Source organism: Petaurus breviceps, unplaced genomic scaffold, assembly GCF_028583685.1.
Source record: "Petaurus breviceps papuanus isolate PSGF00001 unplaced genomic scaffold, PetGlider_PUasm1.0 90977, whole genome shotgun sequence".
NCBI classification, from domain to species: Eukaryota; Metazoa; Chordata; class Mammalia; order Diprotodontia; family Petauridae; genus Petaurus; species Petaurus breviceps.
In genome coordinates this window covers 16,906,498-16,923,709 of record NW_027187391.1, presented here as the reverse complement: position 1 = coordinate 16,923,709, position 17,212 = coordinate 16,906,498, and the positions used below count along the sequence as shown (strand labels likewise).

The following is a 17,212-nucleotide window of genomic DNA, read 5'->3' as shown; positions in this document are numbered from 1 at the left end:
GTTAGTCTGTATTTTAGAAGAAAAGTGTAGCACACCCTGACATGTGGTGGTGTTTGAACTGCTTCCATTTTAGAGACCTTGACATTAGTCTATTTTCAAAATAAATTTTTGACTACATATATTTGTTGGAAATAATTGTGTATTTTATATTACAGTTATTTGACACATTTAGTGGGGTTTTCTGATGTCATTTAATGGCATATAATCTTTTAAATTGTTTCTTTCCACTGAGTAATGTTTTGCAAACTTAGCCATTTACAGTTGGGTTTTGTCTGTCTGAATAGCTAGCTAGATCTTTGGTTTAAAGTAGACCTGAAGACTTACCTCTTTTTTTAAAAAAAATCAGATTCTTTAATTAGTTTTGATGACAGATGTGAATGGCAAATATTTTTTTAACTTGTAGAATTCGTTCAGCATAATGCTGCTGGTGTCTCTTTTGCAATTAATACACCATAATTTCCACTTTCTCTGCCCTGACAGCTGTCATATGCCTTGGTGGTTTTATGTGTGCTTTATATGTGCTGTCCAGTTGTGTTCCAGTTCTCCCCTTTGGTTAAAAATGTTTCTATTAGAGAAATTACATATTTTAAAATGAATTCATCATTGGTGATCATGTAGATATTTGACACATGGTATCTCTTAGTAATATTTGCTTTATTTTCACAGCAGGGAACAGAAGGAAGAAAAAGATGTAGGTGAAGACAATGAAGAAGATGATTCCAAGTGTAGTCGGAAGAGGAAAGCAAAATTACCTCTCAGAGTAGAGCCTAAGGAAGATGGAGAGGAAAGAGAAGATGAAAATGTTAGTATCTTTTTGTTAATTAAGTTATGGACAATAGTTATATTTACTCAATAGAAGTAGTACATTGTTTTGTAATTGTAACATGATATATTTAGTAATCAGAAAATACAGCTGTTTTTACTTTGGGTGTATTGTGACTTCAGTATCTTCCTTCAGTTTTGCTGCATTCATATTAATAATGCAGCTATTTTTCAATTCAGCAAAGGCTAAAGTATTGAAGCATGTACATACTACTAGGTGAAATAGAAAGTAGAGATAGGATAATCTGTCCAGGCCTCTGCAGTTGCTTCATTGACAAAGAGTTTAAAGATAATAATAAAATCCTTATTAGTCTACCATATTGCTTCTCTTCTACTTGAATACTACAAGTAAACCAGTAAAATTAGTTATGCTGGAATGTTCCTTCTGCTATTTTCTTGGCACTTCTGCTTTTCATAGCACTCAGTAGAGAGAGTTTCCATTTTAAGTAGATGGAAAGCAAATCCACAGTATTTCTTCATTTTCTTGAAGTGGTTCTTGGTATCTTTATATGAACCAGTAGAAATGAAAGGAATGGGAGACACTACCTCCTGTTGTAAAGATGTAAAATCAAATTTTGGCTGAGTGAATAGGAACCAAAAACATTTAGGTAACTATCATTTTAAAATAAAGGCAATAGGAAATACCTCTTAACTCTGGGGATAGGAGCATTTTACTAATGAAGTCCAAGTGGTAGCTTTGCTTTTTCTGATCTCTTTGTGTTATTTGCAAATTTGGTAAATGGTGCCATCCTTGCCTTAATCTAAGTCATTGATAAGTATGTTAAATACCATAGAGTCAAGCACAGATCCCTGGGCAATCTACTAGAGACCTCTTTATAAAATTATAAACAACTCCAAACCAGCCATTCAAACATTTCTAAATCTACCTAACTACTGGTGTTTTGCCCAGATTTTTACATCTTTTCTCTAAGAAGAGGATAAGAGAGTTTGTCAAATTACATTGCTAGATTTTAGGTAAATCCTAATTATGTCATTCCCATGATCTACCAATCTAGTAACCCTATAGAAAAAGAAATGTGGTTAGTTTGACCTGACTCATCCTTGATGAAGCTGTATTTTATACTCCTTTTTGAAATGAGGAAATTAAATGACATGGGCCTCCCAGGTTCCTCTTCAGTTCTTAATCAATGATACTACTTCTTTCCTCCATGTTTATTATCTCTGTAATATCCATTGTAGAATTTTACCAAGCTAGCTGTTTTATGGGCAGCTAACTTGGTGCAGTGGATAGAGTCCTGGACCTGAGGGCCGGGAGTCAGGAAGACTCATCTTCCTGAGTTCAAATCTGGCCTTAGACAGTTATTAGCTTTGTGACCCAAGGCAAGTCCTTTAACCCTGCTTATCTCAGTTCCTATCTGAGTTAGAGAGAGAAATGGTAAACCATTCTAGTATCTTGCCAAGAAAACCCCTAATAGGATCACAAAAGTTGGACCTAGATTGAAACAACTGAAAGACAACAAAGTTGGTTTTATAGTTTTCAAAACTGATTCTTCCTTTTTTTTTTTTGAAAATTAGAACATTTGCTCTTTTTTAGTTCTATAATAAATTTTCCCTTTCTGCAAGATTATTTGAAGGTCATTGACATTGGCTTGGCAGTCACATTCATCACTTCTTTCTGTACCCTAGGATGCAGTTCAACTGGGTCTGGTGACCTGAAGGATAGTTAAAGCTCTATGGCTGTGTTTCTGTTTCTGTTTGGTTTCATCTCCCAAAGAACCAATTTTGTTCTATCCACTTTTGTCTAAAGATTTGTCTGAAGATAGAGAAAACAAATAAAATTTTGACACAGAAAAGTTGACTCAGAAAACAAATAAAATAAGAGCTGACTTTCTGATTTTTCTCCAACATTTTACATTTTCCCAACCATTCCTAAGTGGTGGTCTTATCCTTTCTTTGAGACACCTCCTTCCTTCTAATACAGCTAAAAATAACTTTTTGTTATCTTGAGCATTTCTAGCCAATTTTAGAATTTTTTGAGTTTTAGCGCTTCTTATAGGACCATGGTTTGCCCTTGTATTCCTTGTCTCTCACTTGCCCTTCTATCTATATTTTCTTTAAAAAAAGATATGTTGGTTGATATACGTTGATGAGTTTCCATTTATTTATATCAGTCTCTTTAGACAACTCCCTCTTTTCTTCCTATTTGCAGTTGTTTTTCTTTGTGTGTTCAGGATTTTATTCTTGAGAGCCTTCCATCTCTCATGGCCTGACTTCTATAGAATTTTAAGTCATGAAATACTATCTATTATTCTCTGAACCCTTTGAAATCTTTTCTTCAAAAATCTGGAAAGCATGTCAGACCATGTCTGACTTTCTTCTTTATCACAAATTCTAAGATTGAGTGATCCCTTCCCAATAAGGTGTTCCCATCATTTCTAATTTAATAATTCTCATTGCATGATTGAGAAACAGTTCCAGAATTACTCTTCCCTCTATTGTTGTCTATACCTTTTGAAGGATGAAATCGTTAAGGCAAATCAAGAAGTTATTTGCTGATCTACTCTTGACAGAGGTAGAGAGTTCTACCAGATAATTAAAATCATCATCACTACCATATCAGTCCTCTGTGCCAGTCTTGTGATGCATTTCCTGAACCACTAACATATTTCTTCTTTTAGATGAGGTGTTCTGTGCTGTGCTCTGATGTCAGTATCACATCTGTTTCTGTCTCTGTGTTTCATAGTGATGCTTTTCCCTTCTGTTTCCTGGACTTTATCATATGGGTGTATTTTCTTCATGTTCCATGCTATTCCCTTTTAGCTATCCTGTCTTTATTAAAGGAGATATTCTTTTCCAGAGCTGTATTCCAGATGATCCCATCCCACCAAACTCAGTGATACTATGAGCTCTAACTAGCCTCCTTACATTGGGATCTGTAGTTACTTTGCTCGTCATCTCATACTTTGGGCATTTGTGTATCTAACATTGGGTTTTGTTGATTACTCCTTTCTTGAGTCAGACATAGCCTGTGAATTTTGGGGCTTTTTTATTGCAATTCCTTGTAGTATTCCTCATAAACAGTATCCTCTCTATTCCTTGCAACCTCCAGTTGTCCCACTCCTTCCTGTTTTTTGTGCCCCTTCCCCTCTGTTCTACCTTACTTTCCTATCTTGGAAATATCAACTCTTGGTTTACCCAGTTCAGCTTTATGCTATCCATGACTTTTCAGTATTTTGCCCCATGGTTCTATTGCCACTCATTCCTCTTCAATCTTCAGTGCTATATTACATGATTTGTTGCAGAATGCTGCTGGAGGAAGTCCCATAAACCATACTGGATGGGCCTATGATTGGATTTATGTTATCCTACATTAACTGATTCTGAATCGCTGTGTACCCATCCTTTTACTTTTCCTAAGACAACTCTTTATGGAATTCTCCACAGCAGCTGTTCCTTTTCTCTGTTCTAATCCCCTAGTTCAGGCCCTCATTCTCCCTAGCTTGTACTTTTACAATAGGCTTTTAATTGGTCTTTCTGTAAAAGAATCTTCTGCAATCCATTCTCCACACAGCTCCCAAATTCATATTTCTAAAGTATAGATTTTGCCATGTTATTCCTATTCAGGTAGCTTCCATGGCTCTCTGCTGCCTTTAGAATAAAATAGAGATTCCCATTTGGCATTTAAAGCCCTTCATAATATGGTTCTATTTTATCGTTTCAGGCTGATTACAATTTATTGAACAGTCCTGCTTAAACTATTTTACATGCTGTTCCTTATATATTTCATTTCTTGCCTCTGTCTTTGCATAAGGTGTCCCCCATTCCTGGTATCCTCTCCTTACTCATCTCTGTCTCTTGGAACCCCCTAACTCTCTTTAATGCTTAGGCCAAGTGATGGTTTTTTTCTCTCTTTTTTTTGTTTTTGGAGGGCAGTTGGGGTTAAGTGACTTGCCCAAGGTCACATGGCTAGTAAGTGTTAAGTGTCAGAGGCCAGATTTGAACTCAGATCCTCCTGACTCCAGGGCTGGTGTTCTGTTCACTGTGCCACCTAGCCACCCCAAGTGATGCTTTTTTCAAGACATCTTCCCTAATTCCCCTAGCTGTTATTGCACCCTCCCACTCCTGTCATTGCATATTTATTTCGAATATATCCGCTGTTCTTTCATCTGTAAACTCTTATCCCTCTAGTACAATGTAAGCTCTTTGAAGGCATGCACAGTGCCTGGCAATAACAGATATGTGGAATAGAGACTGGACTTATGATTTCATTGGAAGAGGGAACTCCCAGGTAAATATTAGGTACTTAAATAAGTGCTTGTTGATTGATTCTGTATTTTATCTGGCTTTCTAGGTTTATGTAGACAGTTTTCTTTATCTCCTTTTAATGCTAAAACCTTTTTGATTAGATTTGCAAGACTTTAAGAAATGCCTTTTTTTTTCTTCTTAGCAGTCCTTTGTTAGGTATACTCTATCTCTGGCCAAACACCCAACATTCCTGTTTTATGAGTTATGGTCCATAAATCCAAAAGCTGTTCTGACATATTGTCTTCTTAACCAGCTATTCATTTTTCAGCTATCACTTTCTTTTGCCTGTGTTCAGTAACAGTGATGAAAATGCCACCTGTACTCATAAAAATCTTCAGTTTCTTGACCAAGATTTTATAATACCTAACAGTCTTCTTTAAAAAACGTCTTTATTTTTATGATTGTCTTTTGTTTTATTTATTTTCATTTCTTAATGCATCCCTTTTCCCTTCCTCTACCTATGTAGCTTTTCATTTTTATCAGAGAATATGAGAGAGAAAGTAGTCCAGCAAAAAAACCAAACCAAAACAGCATATTAACCATGTCTAACAGAATATTCAGTTTTCCATACCCATAGTCCCCTACCTCTGCAATGAAAGGAGGTTCATTTTCTCAGCTTTTCTTTTTTGACAAGCTTAATTGGACAGCATTTAGGTTTTCTCACTATTGTTTATATTGTTGTAGTTGTGGTTACACATGCACTCGTGTGTATATGGGTATGTATGCAAATAGTATTACCACTGAGGGAGTGGGAGGATAGCAGATCACAGTGAAGGTTTAGTGTAGAGGTGAAACATAGAGAATGATAGAAGTTTATAGTTACTTAGAGTTGTAATTAAGAAAGTAGAGCATTTGTAGAAAATAGTGAGATCCAGGATATGACTGCTTCTGCCCCTGTATGTGACTGAGGTGCTGTAGAAGCATAAGTCGATCCTGGGATTTGAGTTGCTGTGAGGTTAGGGTGCACAAGGGAACCTTATTGTAAATGTTAATGCCCCCGAGGATAAAGTATTGATTCTCCAGGGTTTACTAAGTAAAACATTATATCACTTGCAAATAACACTAATTTTGCTTATTCTTTGACAGTGTTTATGCCTTTAATTTCTTCTATCCTATTGGGATCATTATCATTTCTAAAATGATGTTGAATAGAAAGGGGAGTATAATCATTACTTTGATTCAATATTTATCATGAAAGCTTCTAGTGTTTCCCTAATGCAAATAATGCTAACTTTTGAGAATACACAGACACATATATGTATGTATTATTCTTTTTAGCATATTGAAAAAGACTCTTCTCTTTCTATGTCTAGTAGAGATTTTTGTCACAGGTGAATATTATATTTGGTCAAAGACTTTCTTCATCTATTAACATAATTATGTGTTTTAAAAAGGTGACAATATTTGTGAAGTTGCTCTCTGATTTAAGTATTAGGATTATATTTTTCTAATTAATGTAGTTTTTAAAATGTTTTTCTCAGCTTTTGAAATAATTTATTTAATTTATTTATTATACATATTGTTATTTAAATATTTGAGAAAATTTACCTCTAAATCTATCTTGATTAATATTCAAAGCTTATTTTCTGTGACTGAGTTGTTTGACATTTATCTAGTATTTTGTTAATTTGGGAATTTTCATTTTTATAAGTAATTCTTTTTTTATTTTTCTTTTGCTTTTTGGAGGGCAATTGGGGTTAAGTGACTCGCCCAAGGTCACACAGCTAGTTTTTGTGTTGTGTCTAAAACTGTATTTGAACTCAGGTTCTCCTGACTCCAGGACCAGTGCTCTATTCACAGAGCCACCTACTCGCCCTAAGTAATTCTTTTATTTTTAAATTCTTAATTGGTCTATAATAGATTTTGATAATTTTATTTATTCTCTGTTGTAATTTTACCTTGTTTACTTTTTATTTTTTGTTTGTTTTTCTCCCTCTTATTAGATTAGCTAAAGATTTATTGGTTTTACTCATTAAAAAAGTTTTGTTTTATCTTTTCTATTGTTATTATTTTTCATATTATTTTTTGCCTAATTTTAAATATTTCCCTTTTTGTATTTGCATTGAGTTTGTTTTCTTGTTGATTTTCTGATTTTAAAAATTGCATTGTTAATTAATTCTTTCTTATTTTTGTTTTGTTCATGTATATTTTCAGAGATACAGTTTTTCCTCTGAGGACTGCTTTAGCCGAATCCCAGAAATTTTGGTAGGTTGTCTTATTTTTATCATTCTCTTTTTGATTGCTATTAATTGTTCCTGTGCTTTGTTCTTTTATCATTCATTATTCAGGAAGCCATTTTTAAGTTTATGTTTAGGGTTTTGTTTTTTGTTTACATTCAGTGTATTCCTAGTTTTTTTTACCTTTTGGTAGGTAAAAGATGTGTTTAGTATTTCTGCCTTTTTTATTTATAATTTTTCTTTTCCATAGCACATGGCCTGTTTTTATAAAAGGGGTGTCAATAAATATGTATATCCTTTATTGTTCCTCTTTAGAATATATTATAAATCTTTCACAACTAATTAATTTAGCAGTTCAGTTCTTCATTTTCATTTTTGTTTGTTTTTGCTGGATTTTTTTCAGCTCTAAAAAAGGAATATTAAAGTCTCCTAATGTTATGGTATCATGAGTTTTGCAGTTATTAACTTTTACTTTATGAATTTAGATGCTGCCATTTGGTTCATATATGTCTATATTAATTATTGATATTTCATTTTCTATGTTCCATTCCTTTAGGCATAGTGTAATTTTTCTTTTTATCACTCTTAATATTGTGGATTTTAATTTTTGTTTTGTCTGATAACATGATTGACATTCTTGCTGCTAAAAAATGCCTGATATACAGAAAATTTTGTTCAAGTCTCTCATTTTCATTTAGTAGTAAGCTTTGATTTTTTTTTAGATTTATTTTATTTATTTAGCAGATTGTTCTTTTTTTTCCTTCTCTTGTCAGTATATTGGGGGAGTTGTTTAATCTATTGATTTTTAAAATTATAATTGTCAAAACTGTGTTTTTATCTGTTTATTTCTTTTGTACCAATTATTTTTTGTGACCCTGTACTTTTTTTTTTTTTTTTGCCATGAACCAGAGTCAGCAAGTACAGTAGTTCCATGTTCCTCTGGTCTTCCAGTATAACTTTAATTCCTTCAAAGCTAAATGTAGGTGAACTGAATAAAGAAAGAATGCTGTATTACCTGAGGCAGATTGCAAAATTGAGTTCCATTCAACTCTTATATACCCAAATAATATACAGTGGGCATATTAAACCAATACAAGATTGAGAGTCTTCTTTCCGTGCCTCAGTGGATAGGTCTGTTGTATAGGAAGACTTTTGTTCATTACAGGTTCTGACACTGGTTGGACCAATGTTCAGGCATCTCAACACAAATCCTCTTTTATAATCCAAATGAGGCAACACTTAAACCCCAAAGATCAGAATGGATTTGGTAAACATTTAGCACTTAGCACCCTATACCTATGAGGACCAAATATATGAGCATCTGTACAATGCTATCAAACTTTTTTCAAGGTTCAAAACCACTGACTAGAAGCACCACAGTCCATTGGAGCATTTTATTTGTATGTATGTTTTATACCCTTAGAAAAAGAATCCCAGGATTTTTCCTCTTCTGTGCTTTTCTCCTGCTTCCTCATGGTCCATGATGCCCCCTAAGGTTATAAGCACAGCAAACCTAAATTGACGGGACAGTAGCACATTATTCTGCTCATTTTCCAGATCTTTCAATTGAATATCAAATCTGGGGCTGATTACACCACAATTGTTTAATCCGCCTGTAAGATTCACAACAATTTTTCCTACTTTGTGCTCATCAGTGATCGCAAATTTGCCAATGTAGCCATACTTCAGCATCACAGTTAAGAACCAGACAATTACTTTAGACCATGGCCTAATGAGAACCTGGCATTTCCTCGTTTTTCTGCATTGTTGATGCTTTTAAGAGCATCTGCCAGGACATTCATGTGCACCATGGTAGCAGCTCTGCAAGATGACAGAAAGGGTAGCCCTATACTTTTAAACCAGTGTATTGTCCCTGACATTAGTTTTATTTACACTGTTTAGATGCTAACCTGTCCCTACAAGCTCTCTTGCTTTTGCTTCTATTTGTATAGTCTATTCCAGATTCCTTGAATTTATTTAAAATCTTTCCTCTTTTTATTTGTTTCTCTTTTGTCTCTTCTTTTTCCCAGCTGAGTAAAATGTATGATTCTAAATTTTCCCTTCCTTATTTCCACACCCCCTTTCTTCTAAGTATATTCTTTGCTGGGCCCTTTCCCAAGAATGTTTTTCTTTGCTTCATTTTCTTTTTTTCTATTTCCTTTTAGTAAATCCCGAATTCTCATAATTAGATAATCTTTATTCTCTGTGTCTATTACATAAGGGTAGAGCTTTTCAAGATTCAGACGTGAACTCTCCTGTACTATTTCTTGAAAACTGTATTTGTAGATATTAACAAATTATCTCTGTTTTCTGTTGTGCCTTTCTCTTAAAAGTATCAGTTCATGGAGGAAGCAGTGCTGGATGGAAGTATATCATATAGTGAGAATAACTGTGTCCCAAGGCATAATGCCTGCTCCTTCTCTCTATTCTTAACATTCTCAGTCACCACTCCTAAGGCTAGGTTATACCATCTCTCATTTGATGTCTTCTCTACAATTGAGTTTTGGATAATTTGGGGAGTTTGTGCACACCTGCCCTCTTCTGGGTTAGGATGCAACCTTGGAAGATGTAACTCTTTACCTGGAAAGTGTTCGAGATTTCCTTAGAACTGAATCCATTTTAATATTGTCTCTTGTCATAGATATACAGTTCTTTACCCCATGGAAGTGTTTCTTTTTTAGAAAGAATGAGTCTGCTTTTTCCTCGATCCCAGTTCTTATTGCTTTTATCCTGTTCTTCTATCACACTAACTCTTGTTGAGAGAATACATTGCCCTTTCACTGTTCACCTACAGATTTGGTGGAGGTACATATGTCTCTAGTTACTCTGTTTTTTATTTTCCCTCTTTCCATTTATGTAACTTCCTATTGTATTTATCTTCCTACAAATATTTTGGCTCAGTTATGAAGAGTGAGATTTAGTCCATAGAATATTAATCAGTTCTTTCTCCTACCATTCTTCTGATTCTTTAAATTCTCCTTAAGTCTTTAGTCCCTTAAGTCATTTTTGTCCTTTGACTGCTTTCTTTTTTTTTTCCTTGCTTGCCTGCTCTATTCCAAGTGCCTTAAATTTATTTAAATTCTTTCCTCTTTCTATTTATCCATTGTCTCTATTTTGACTCTCTTTCTTTGCTCAGTAAAATATATGACTCTAAATCCTCTTTTCCTTACCTTCCCTCCCCTCTTTTAAGTATATTCGTTTGCTGGACCCTTTCCCAAAGAGAGGGGCAGTTTGTGCACACCTCCCCTCTCCTGGGGTGGGATGCAACCTTGGAAGATATAACTCTTTACCTGGAAGGTGTTCTCCTAATGTGAGATTTCTTCCAAAAGAACGTTATATTCTCCTCTATTCTCTAATTTATTATAACTACAGAGTAATCCGGAGTTATTAAAATTTGTGTTCCTTTATAGATGACGGTCTTTTTCCTGACTGCTTACAAAATTTGTTTGTTACTGATACTGTGACATCTAACCACTATCAGTGTAGAGTTTTGTGTGTGGGTTTTTTTTTTCCATATCATTCTGTAGAATTGATTGTTTAAACATTCAGAACACTCTTTTTGTGTCATTCTGTACAGTAGAATGTGTAGGATTTTTAATTTGTCATGTTTTTTTCTGGAAGAGCCATGATGCTTAAGTTATCTCTGTGCACCCTATCTTTAAGGTCAGTTGTTTTGTCTTTTCTAGAATTTTCTAGAATCCATATTTAATGTGGTTTTTTTTTTTTTTTGTTTTTTGTGTGTTATTGTTGTTGTTGTTTTTTTTTTTTTTGCTTTTTGAAGGGGGGAGGGCAGGGCAATTTGGGGTTAAGTGACTTTGACTTGCCCAAGGTCATACGGCTAGTAAGTGTTAAGTGTCTGAGGTCGGATTTGAACTCGGGTCCTCCTGACTTCAGGGCTGGTTCTCTATTCACTGCACCACCTAGCTGCCCCATATTGAATGGTTTTTAAATATTTTTGTCTCTTTTTTTCCAGATTTTCTTCTAAATCAATATTTTTATAATCTAAATTGTCATTTTCTCTTTCAGAATCTATATTTTTGGAAAAAATGCTCATCATTTTTCTTATCTTCTCTTTGGGAAAGGGTCTTGTTAAATGATCTCTGGAAAAGCTGCAGAGTTCTTTTTTTGGATCAGGGAATTTTAATTCATTTAACTTTTGTTCATCGTCTCCTGCCCTTCCTTTGGGTTTTTGCTCATTCTGCCTTCTGGTTTTGTGACATTTTGGTTATTCATATTTTTGTGTTCCCAGTGACTTGTCTTTGCTTTTCCTACTTGCTCGTTGTCTCTTCCCCATCATTTACAGGGTGGGCATCCTCACACTCAGCCTTCTTGGAGACTGTAAGGCCTAGATGTCCAGGTCTGGAGCATTGCTGAGAGCTAATTCTGGCAGTGACAATGCTGGCCTCAGCTGTGTTTCTCTTAAGAGGGAACTCTTTCTCCTTTAGCTTATGGTTCTGCCAAGTGCTTTTTGCTGCTAGTGTTTTATATCCCACCTACGTTCCTCCAGCCCCTTCTGCTTGCTTTCATTTTCCTTCATTGTGACTGAGCAAAATCTGTCAGTCACCTCTTATGGGATGAGGATTGAATTCAGGATGAATCATTCTCATGAGTAAGACTGAAGAGGGAACCCTATAGTTAGATATTGACGAATAAGCCTGTTAGTTCTCTCATGTTCACTGTGTCCTACATGTGAATTGATTTGGAGGGTGGGGTCACTAATCCCTAATTGGGAACTCTGTAGATACTTAATTCCTGTGATACTATTTCATGAAGTTTTTATCTTGTGTAGTATTTTTATGTAATGATATGATAGATTAACTTTAGTTACTCTATGTCTGACACAGAACTCCAATTATTTATTAAGCACCTGCTATGTTTTGGGCACTGTGACTGACCCAGACAGTAAATGAAACAATCCCTACTCTCAAGGACACCACATTCTATCTTGCTGGTCACATGATACATTTAGTAGTACTTTCTTGCTTCCTTTTGGCAGTATTTTTTTGTAGCTATATGAATTTTAAGAAGGGAGTAGTTAACATCAGTTTTGACAAATCTTGGAAAGTTTTCCATATATCACAGATTGATGACCTGGGAAAGATGAAATCTCTTTGTTAAAGGTCTCGAAGATAAATAACTACCTCAGTGCCCCTCAATTGGTAGTAAAAGAGGAAAATGTTTTGTGTTTTTTTTTAATGGAAAATAATTAAGAGAATAGAAAAATCCACAAAGTGAGCAGGGCTATTTGCAAACTAGAATTTAAGTGGGCCAAAAAGTAATTCAAGGAGTACTTTCTAAGAAGTTATTTAAATAGATTACAGAGAAGAAGCCATCTGTTGAATCCGTGAGAGTATTATATTGATGTATACAGCAACATGAAAAAGCAGATAGCAAAAGACAGAATTAGTTGTTTGACATCTTTACTACTAAGGAAGATATAGAAAGACAGTCTCAATTATCTTTTAAAACAGGGTCATTAGAGGTATTTGATCAAATAGTGCTACATGCCAAAGATATTCTAGAACTTAGTAACAAAGGAGATACATGCATGTCACCAAAAACTTTGAAAATTTTAGTTGATTTACTAGCTGACTAGTAGATTGCCAGTGTGAGCCTGGTGCATAAGAAAAGTTTTTGGAGTGTCCTTAGAACCAAATACTTTTATACTGATGTTGATAAAATGTAATTTAAAATAAAACTGTCAAGCCAACCCTTATAACCTGTTTGAAAAACTATAACAAGATTCTTTAGTGAGACATCATGCCTGATTAATCTCACAGATTTTTAATGGCAACAAATATTTACATAGCTGAAGGAATTATTGCATGTAATCATTTACACTTATAAAAAGCTAAATTTCATAATAGTTAAATTTGATTGCATTTTCTCTTCTGGTCCTCTATGACTCCTACAACTTTTGACTACTCTCTTCTTCTGAATGCTGTCTCTTCTCTCAACAAGAGAAGGGTGGATCATTTTTTATCTTTTGCCCACCTTAATTTGGTTGTCCCCTAAGGCTCTTATCTTGCACTCTCTTCTTCTCTCTTTACACTCTTTCATTTGATATTATTATTACTTCCATGATTTGGATCATCATCCATGTGCCAATGACTATAACATTTATATGTTTGGTTTACCCTTCCTACAGTGCCAACTTCCCTGCTCGATATCTCCACCTGGCATCTCTTTGCTATCTCAAATTCAACAGGTTCAAAACAGATGTGATTATCTTCTCTCCTAAGCCCATCTTTCCCCCCAGATTCCATATTTTTGTTTAGAGCACCACCATCATCCTAGTCACCCAGATTCTGAACTTTACCCCTCCTTTTTGGGTTTGCTCTTACTTTACCCCCATAGCTACTTGGTTTCTAAGTCTTCTCATTTTTACCTTTATAATATCTCTTGTAACTATCCCCTTCTCTCTAATCACATAGCCATTGCCCTACTATAGTCCCTCATCACCGTTACCTTTACCTATTGTAATAGCTTTCTAACTGGCCTCCCTACTTCCACTTTTCTCCTTTCTGATCTCTAATTCATCCTCTCTTTGGCTGTCAAAATAATCTTCCTAAAGTATAGGACTTATCGTGTCACTCTCCTCACAAATTATTACAAGGTCCAACTTGCCTTTCCAGCCTTCTTCCATATTGTTCGCTTTCATTTGGTCCATTCATAGTGAACTGTTAGCTTTTTCACAGACGTGACATTGCATTTCTCCATGTATTTGCCTTGTGAGCCCCTATGCCTGGAATGTACTCTCTTCCTATCTCTCTGTTTCAGAATCTATATCTTCCTTCAGTGCTCACCTTAGATATCACCTCCTCTGTAAAGCCTTCACTAATTTCCCATCAGTTGTTGTTTTCTTCTTACCTTCTGAAATTACCTTCCCTATAGACATTATATCCTCCTGTAGAATATAAACTCCTTGAATTTTGGGACTGTGCTGTTTCTGTCATTGTATACATAGGGCCTACTACACAGTGCTTTGTAGATGCTTAATAAAGGTTTGTTGAGCTTAATTTGATGGAGTTAAGGTCCATGGTAAGGCTATTGAGGTGCCATAGGGTTGTGATGGAACTGGTTAACTGGTTTTTTTTTTCATGGCTTAGAGACAGGAAACAAACGTTAAAGATACTTGGTTACTGCTCTTAACTGCAGCCATGGAATTTCCTGAGGTACATTGCTGGAATAAATCCTGTTTTGTGTGTGTGTTTGTGTATATGCACACGTGTGTGTGTGCATGTGTGTACATACATGAATGATACAGAAGAGGGGTTATAAGATAGATAAATCTCCAGATATTAATTTTCCTAAGAAATAAAATATCCACCGGTGGAGACAAATTGCTTGAAGATCATGTGAGGCTGTGGGAATTGGCTTCAGGATGGCAGCTAATTTTCATTGTGAGCAAGTGCAAAGTAATGCATTTTTGGAAAAATAATTTGTTATTTGGACTAAAAATGTAAATATTATCAAAATGGGGTAAACTAATGGATTGAGGCTCCACTCAGGAGTTTAGACCTGATCTTTGAGGTTGAGGATAATAGTGCCTGTCCCATAATATGTCATTTCCAGAAACAAAATATTGATTTGACCTAGTTGTGCATCTGAGTATACTAAGTTTTACATTATTATCTTAAAGAGTCTTTGTCATAAAGATCCGTGTTCTTTGAACATTTACTAGCAATGTATTCAACTGCGGGAATAATTACTCTAAAATAAAGGGAAATGTAAGTTAGAGAATTTACCAGAAAATTTTATTCTTGTATTTAACCTTCTTTCCTTGGTGCAGAATTAAAAAAAAACCTGTAAGTCATTAATTTAATTTGTCAATCTAGGAAAACAAGCATGATGGCAGAATCCTGAGGGGCTCTCAGAGAGCCCGAAGAAAAAGACGAAATGATTCCGCTGTTTTAAAACAGAGTAAGTTGATGGAAGATACAATTTACTCCTTGGTATTTAAGAGGAAAGAATTTCAACTGCTTTATTTGAATGGGGTTTCTGTCTTATTAATGAAGTAGCCCTATCGGTTCTTCCTTGATAAATTATGATCTTCCTTGATAAATGGTGCTTGGAAGATTTTTAGAAAAGGGTTAACTTTCTAGAGGTCTTGAAAAAAGTATAACATCCTCCATTTTTCTCACAAATACACCTTCTAACTCCTTACTATATTAGAAACATGACTTTCTTTTGGTACCACCATTTCCCTCATCTCACTTAACTTGGAGTCACTGAGATAAGGGGGAATTGGTGTATTTTTTTTCTTTCTACTGCCATATCTAGATTACTCAATACCTTTTATAACTTCATGCTCCTCCTCCATCCTCACATGAGGACCACTAGAAAACTTTCCTAGCTTCAGTGATTTCTGTAGCACCTGTTTCAGTATATTTCTTTCTGCCCTATTCCCTGTCATCTTTCTTGTTGACTTCAACATCTGCTTGGATGACCCTTCTAACATTCTGATTTCCTTGAAATTTCCTGGTAATCCTCAACTCTTATCTGCTTTAACTACCCACCAACATAGCTCCACCATGAACCTCATTATCACTTTTGAACTACTCTACTTCCATAGAGTGCCTGAAACCCAGAACCTTCCTTCACTTCTCACGGCCTTCTTACCTTCCACTTCTCCTGCCAGTTCACTCCTGTTGCTTCTGCTTTTCATCTCTGTCACTCTCATGTTTACCTTCTGATCCTTGATCCCTTCCTTTTTCCCCATCTTTAGCTCTGGGCTTTTAACTTTACTTGCTTCTTTACCTGGACCTCACATTGAGCAATTTTAATAGTGCCTTTGATTTCCTGTCATGATACGGCCCTTTCCTACCCTTCAAACCCTATTTCCATCTGCCTTTACTCCTGAAAATTCTAGCAAACTCACGACAGTTTTCCACGTCCACACCTTTGCTTATGCTATTCCCTCTACCTGGAATGCTGGCTGTGCCTTGTGCTTGTCAAAATCCTACCCATCCTTCAAGGCCCAGTACAAGTGCTTTCTTTTCAATAAAGCCTTTTATGACACTTTAGCCAGAGGTGATCTCTACTGCATTCCTACTGTACCTTGCTTATATATCTTTTATGGCACTTAGAAATATTTTTTCTAGTAAGCATGTGTATATATCTACCCGATTGTAAACAGTTTGAGGTCCAGAACCATGTCCTTAGCATTTTAACCCCCACAATCACTAACATGGTGCTTTGTCCATAATGTTTAATAAGTATTTGTTGAAAGACCAGGGATTGGTGAATTTTATTCATCTTAAAAATATGAATATTTTAAAAATAACTTAAACTTTCTTTTTTAGGTTTACCTCCTAAAGGAAAGAAGGCTTGGTGTTGGGCTTCCTATTTGGAGGAAGAAAAAGCTATTGCAGTGCCAACTAAGCTTTTTAAAGAGGTACAGTGCTCCTTCAAGTCATGAAATGGTAGAACTTGAAGGGTAAAAGAGAATAATGGTATTATTGAGAGCTGGAAGAAGCCTTAGAAACCACTGAATCCAACCTCTTCATTTTATAAATGGGGCAGCTGGGACCACCAAAAGTTAAGCAGTTTATCCGAAGTCACATAATAAGCAGTAGAGAGTCAGGACTAACAGTGGAGTCCTGATACAAAGTTCTATATTCTTTTCATGTACCAGACTGCCTAGAAAAGAAGTCTTTAAGGGAAAAGAAAGAAAGGTACTTAAATGTAATAGTTATCTTCAATTTCTATGGTTGATTTAGGAAGTCTGACTTGGAATAATTTCCTTTCCAAGTTTCCTACTTCAGGTTACATGATTCCATCTTTCCCTTTCCCATTTCCTAAATGAATAAACTGTGGTCTAGCAGAAAAAATTTATATTAATAGCAGAAAATTAATTTCAATTCTGAGGAGCATCCTAATAATTAATCCAAATAGCTGTAGTATTGATGTGATCCAGTCCCCACCCACTTCATGATGTTAATGCT

The 17,212-nt window shown here is 35.2% G+C and overlaps 1 protein-coding gene across 3 annotated transcripts in view; it reads left to right on the top strand.

Moving 5' to 3' along the window:
• L3MBTL3 (L3MBTL histone methyl-lysine binding protein 3) overlaps positions 1 to 17,212 on the top strand; it is a 148,941-nt gene that overhangs the window by 32,710 nt on the left and 99,019 nt on the right. For 2 of the 3 annotated variants that reach the window (XM_069077430.1, XM_069077431.1), the window contains exons 6-9: positions 667 to 802; positions 7,243 to 7,293; positions 15,104 to 15,188; positions 16,571 to 16,662. In XM_069077430.1, the coding sequence (XP_068933531.1) occupies positions 667 to 802; positions 7,243 to 7,293; positions 15,104 to 15,188; positions 16,571 to 16,662 (364 nt within the window). Of the gene's footprint in view, positions 1 to 666; positions 803 to 5,003; positions 5,072 to 7,242; positions 7,294 to 15,103; positions 15,189 to 16,570; positions 16,663 to 17,212 lie in introns of those variants that run through there. The other variant, XM_069077432.1, reaches the window with a different exon arrangement.